Raw genomic sequence first — 6,042 nt, forward strand, 5'->3', positions numbered from 1 at the left:
ACAGGACATTTGTTGAACTTCAGTACATGTGAGCAATGATGATGAGCGTGTGCTCTGTCAGTGGCATTGATCCCAACATCAAGCAGCAGATCTGCTCTCTTTACAGGGTCACCACTTTCCCAGATTCACACAGTATTCTATGGGTCTATCTCTTTCACCCCACCCGTTCACCTACTCCCCTGAGACATCCACATTGTCCTCTGCTTAAAGACCACTGAGCATGTGGCAGCCCTACATTCCTCATTGTGTGTCAAAGCTCTCCCATTGGCTCCAAACTGTGAGAAACTCCAAGGAGTCCAAGACCCACACATTCATATGGAGATTTGGGAGTATAAATAGAGGAGATGCAGCCGGTACAGATCACACTCACTCTACACAGAGAGATCTACAGCACAGATACACAGCCATGGCTCCAACCATTACTTCAGTAATGACCATCTCAAATGAGCACCTTCCTCTAAACAATAAGGTAAATTTAGATCCTGCTTTATGTCAATGTTTAAAATTGCCTGCTTATTGCTCAATAATTCTTTATAGTTCAACATGACTAAATGTTCTCTCTTTGTTATTTGCAGACGAGGAAGCTAATAATGGAGAAGATGCAAAGAGATCAAATCAACAGCAGCATTGAGCAGCTGAAGTCTCTCCTGGCTCCAAAGTTCTTCAACCAGCAGCCTGACTCCAAGCTGGAGAAATCATCCTGGGGATGACAGTTGCAGCAGCAGCAGCAACAGCCTGCATTCTCCTCCAGCTCAGCAGCTACCAATCAAGGGTTCTCCAGAGGTGTTCATGAGATTGTACATTTCCTGTCCAGAGAAAACTGCTAACGCACTTTCAGAACCTCCAGCCATCTTCAGACAAAAACAGGAGGGAAAGTTTTCTGGCTCATCTGAGCTCTACGGAGCAGCAGATCATCAGCAAAGAGAATAATTAAGTAAAGTGCTTCCTCTGGAAGCCCTGGTAAAGAGAAGATCAAGACTTGCAGAATATACAAATCTGTGTAGATTTTATTAGTCTTGTTTGAATTTTAGTTTGAAAAGGATTATTAATTATTTTCTTAAAAATTATTATTGCCATTTTATGTTCTTATCTTATGGCAGTAGATTTAAACCTTTCGACTTTGAGAAAGATGTTTTATGAAGATGCTGGGAGAATCCAGTTAGGAGTATCATCAAGATCTGTCTTGATAATGCAAGTTTGTTAATATAAATAATATTGATTCATTGTTTTTAGCTCACGAAACGTCTTTTACAATGCTATTTCACTTTTAAGAAAATCATTGTATGCATTATTCTATATTATATATAATAATTGAGATATTTTGAATTGTAAAAAATTCTGATCAGTTTTGTTCAAATTTTTGTTTGTTGAAATACACTATATTTTAATAGTGAACTAGAAAATATATACGCATTATATGTGATGGTGATCATATTCTGATTAATTCAGAATTATTATTTCAATTTCCATTTCTTTGAAATGTAATTTTAGTCAATTTATCATGTTACTTGTTGATTATTCATTTTTATTTCTCATTTAATTTGAGAAGTTTTACTTGTTTTGTTTTTTTGCTTAGTCAAAGTTTACCTTTTGTATGGTGCTGTTAATTATGAAACATACATTTTGCTCTTGACAGTATCTGTTGAGACTGTTTGTTTCATTCCCATTCATTTCTGTTGAGGAATATTATCTTCATAACACTTTTATCTGTTGGAAAAGTTTTTTTATGTCTTTTGTAAAGACAAACTGTTCAAACTCTGCTCTATTAAGAGCACAATGTGTGTTGAATTCTTCAAGTAAGTGTTGTGATATATTATCACATATATTATTGCTTTGCCTCTAACACAGAATTGCACTTAAAATAAAAAAGTCCAAAGTTTTTATTTCTGTGATAAATTTTGTTATTAACTCAAAATATAGAATACAATTGGACCATATAGAAAGTTGTCCCATGATGACTTTGGATTTGGCACGAGAAGGGGAAAAAAGGGGATTGCATTGCCATTTGGAAAAACTTTGAAAAATGTTTGAAAAATGTTTCCAACTTTGAAAAATGAAGGACCAGCCTCATGTCTCTCATTAAATAAAATATAACAATATTAAGTTTTAAATTATTTTGTACAGTAAATTGGATTTTTCCTCAATGTAGTATAAGTTTTACTGAACTAAAACTTTGAATATGAAGCTGCATTAGTTAAGCAGATTACAGAGACATGTTTTCTACTTAAATCATTTATTTCAGAATATTAAATCATAAATGAGAGGACCCATGGCAACGGAAGTTTTCAATGTTTGTTATAATGCAACATATCATTTGGCCCAAGGTATTCTAACAAGTTTGATATCTGGTCTTTTATATAAAAATAATTGGGCATCTCTGATTTAAAGAAAATATGTAGCAAAGATAATTAACCAGAATCAACCCTTCAAAGGCAATATTTTCCTGAACCATCTAGAGACGTACCAGCACCATTTGGATCCCACTTCATGTGGAGTTTGGACACTGGACCTCTTTGAGTGTTTAAAGGCTCTGGCATGGAGAAGCTGGTGTTGGATCTATGATGATTGCAAATGTTGAGCTATTTTATGAGTTTCTCAGTAGCTCCTGGTTCCATAATCTCAAATGACTATAAGACTGTAGAAAGGAAATTACTCAGAATTTCACATTCCAGGGCTCATGTTAGTTCTCACTCTCCAGTGTTCTGTATTGTTTTAAAGACTATGATCACACTCTTGATATCACCCAAATGAGGATGGGATTCCGTTTTGAGTCTGGTTCCTCTCAAGGTTTCTTCCTCATATCATCTAAGGGAGTTTTTCTTTGCTACAGTCACCATGGCTGCTCATCAGGGATAAACACACATCGTTCACCTTAACTGTTAAATTCTGTAAAGCTGCTTTGAGACAATGTCTGTTGTGAAAAGCGCTATAGAAATAAACTTCACTTGACTTGATTTATTTTGAACCCTACACGTGTTGATTTCTGCACATGAGCTAGATAAATATTACTATTGAAATAAGGACTAATATTGAAAAGCATTCTCAAAAGGAAAACTTAACATTTTTTAATGAAGTTTGTAAAATTTGAATATAATAACAATCTTAAAATGTAATACAGCAATGTAATTTAAAATAAATAAATAATTTATTTTAGACTATGACGAAGGCTAACACAAGATCATTTTATCACCCTAACTTTTAGTAGGTAGTCAGATGTACAATATGAAGATACTGTACTATCAAGAGACTGGTAAAAAAAAAAATTATATATATATTATTATTATTATTTTTTTGTCAATTCTAAAGAAACCATATAGTGGATTGCTAAAAGGATAAAAACTTTAATATGTTTTCCTTTTTTGAATTAAAAAGAACTGACAGTGTGGATCATTTTAATGAAAGGCTTATTAAATTCCTTGACACTAGATTTAAGATACAAGATTCTAAATTTTAATTGTCACAAACAGTTATAAGCAAAATACAATGCAGAATGCGATAAAATGTCTGATCGGCCACATAGAAATTTGTACATTCAATAATTTATACATTTTATTTATTATATAAAACAAGAGAAAAAATATAAAAAAGAAAAGAAAAGAAGTGATATGAGAAAATATATTCTTATCTTCTCCTATTTTCTTGTATTTTTTCATATTTTTTCATTATTCAAATTTAGTCAGAAGGTTGTAAAATGTGTGACTTCGCTAGCCTAAGGTGCAGTGTTTATGAATTTTTTAGCACACTTGTGAAGAAGACTGTCAGGATCTGCTTAACCAATGGAATCATTAGCATCTGAATAGACACACTTCTATTGTCTGGCACTTAATTTCAATGGGAAAAGTGTGGGAAAGTGTGGGAGAGCAAAATCACATTTCTTAATTGTGTCAGCATGCGAAACCCCCCCTGGCCCTAACTATTTGACAAATTAATTAATTAATCAAACTCCTGGTTATTCATAATTACATCACCTGAGAAATCAAGACCATAAAGAAAATCTGATAATAATCATCTTCAGTGGTGCAATTTCTTTTAATTGAAAATGAAATACCGAGTACATAATGTAAACCAAATAGAAATGTTTTAATATAATTTTAAAAAGTGAACAATTCTAGCAGCATGTCTAGACTTTTCCCTCCAGATGGTAAATGATGTCACTTTAAAATCAACCACACAGTGTTTAGTCATCAGTAATGGTCCATTCAGGTTTCTAAAGCTTTTGTAGTCCATTGAGATTAGCACAGAGGACTTGGTGTGGGAAAATCAGATGAGCTCTAAACTCGCACTGACTGACAAAGACATGACATAAGACACATTTGACACATTTAGACTGTTAGAATAAAAAAAAAAAAACATAAAAAAAACATTACTGCACATAACTGACGTGTGCATTAGACTTTATAAAAGTGTTACATGGCCTATGATGATATTTCTAGATATTATAAAAAAAATAAAAAAAAACATTATTAAAAGTCTTTTAAGCCTCAAAACTAAATATTGATACAAACACTCAGTTTTTTAAAGAACAGTAGAAGAAGCAATAATTAGAGCTGTGCCATATGTACACACGTGTAAGTGTTTATGATGTGCGTGTGCTCTGTCAGCGAAATTGATCCCAACATCAGGTAAAAGATCTGCTCTCTTTACAGGGTCACCACTTTCCCAGATTCACACAGCATTCTATGAGTCAATCTCCATCATCCCACCTCTCCACCTGCTCCCCTGAGACATGAACATTGTCTTCAGCTAAAAGACCACTGAGCATGTGGCAGCCCAACATTCCTCATTGTGTGTCCAAGCTCTTCCATTGGCTCCAAACTGTGAGAAACTCCAACAAGCCCAAGACCCACACATTCATATGGAGATTTGGGAGTATAAATAGAGGAGATGCAGCCAGTACAAATCACACTCAATCTACACATAGCGATCTACAGCACAGAGACACAGCCATGGCACCAACCTATACTTCAGAAATGACCATCTCAAACGAGCACCTTTCTCTAAGCATCAAGGTAAATTAAGAACCACCTTCTTTTCAGTGTTTATAATTACATGCTTTCTACTCAATAACTCTTTATAGTTCAAGACGACTAAATGTTTTTTCTTCATTACTTGCAGCTGAGGAAGCCGATGGTAGAGAAGATGCGGAGAGATCGCATCAACAGCAGCATTGAGCAGCTGAAGTCTCTCCTGGCTCCAGAGTTCCTCAACCATCAACCTGACTCCAAGCTGGAGAAAGCAGATATCCTGGAGATGACAGTCAGCTTCCTGAGACGACAGCAACAGCAACCCCCATTCTCCTCCAGCTCAGCAGCTGTTAATCAAGGCTTCTCCAGATGTGTTCATGAGGTTGTCCACTTTCTGTCCAAAGAGGAGGTGAAGAAACAAAGTCAGAGAAAACTGCTAAACCACTTCCAGAACCTCCAGCCATCTTCTGACGAGAACAGAAGGGAAAGTGCTTTGGAACAGCTGAGCTCTACAGAGCAGCAGATCATCAGCAAAGACAAGAGTTCGGGAAAAACCTCACTCTGGAGGCCCTGGTAGTCCACCAAGCTAGAACATTTCTCTGTTAGAAACTGTTGACCACATTGGTCTGATAATATGAGAGTAATAATTATTCACATTTATAATGTATAATGTTTATAAAGTTATATGTCACATGATTTCTTCTGCAATTACAAGACACTTTCATGGAAAAACATATAATTTTGCTTTGCATTGTCAGGAATAATTCGTTTCTAATGTTTAGAATGACATAATGTCAGCCATTAAAGTCTGACATCCATTTTCTATATTTGGTACAGATATTTATGTCTGCCTTTTATAAAGGCTTGTTTTTTTATAAATAAATATTATTGTGTTTATGATATTTTAAAGCTTATCATAGGGTTTTATTAACAACTAAATATCAATCTGATGTTCTAAAACCTGTGCTTCATAGTGAATAATTTTTCTTTTGGGATTTTCTCTTCTGTGAAGGCATTTACAAAAGATTTATTGAATGTATTTGACTCATAACATGGCGAAATAAAACAATCAGCGAAA

General features: G+C 34.6%; 1 protein-coding gene across 1 annotated transcript; it reads left to right on the top strand.

Annotated features, from left to right (window-relative positions):
- Positions 1-4,760: 4,760 nt before the first annotated feature.
- On the top strand, positions 4,761-6,042 carry LOC310722396 (transcription factor HES-2-like; the record flags this gene model as incomplete). The annotated part of the gene is made up of 2 exons (XM_083534818.1): positions 4,761-5,009; positions 5,116-6,042. 2 exons carry the CDS (start codon positions 4,761-4,763, stop codon positions 5,539-5,541), a joined length of 675 nt encoding a protein of 224 aa, XP_083390944.1. The 3' UTR covers positions 5,542-6,042.

The sequence above is a fragment of the Silurus aristotelis genome (assembly GCF_946808225.1).
Source record: "Silurus aristotelis genome assembly, chromosome: 29".
Taxonomy (NCBI): Eukaryota; Metazoa; Chordata; class Actinopteri; order Siluriformes; family Siluridae; genus Silurus; species Silurus aristotelis.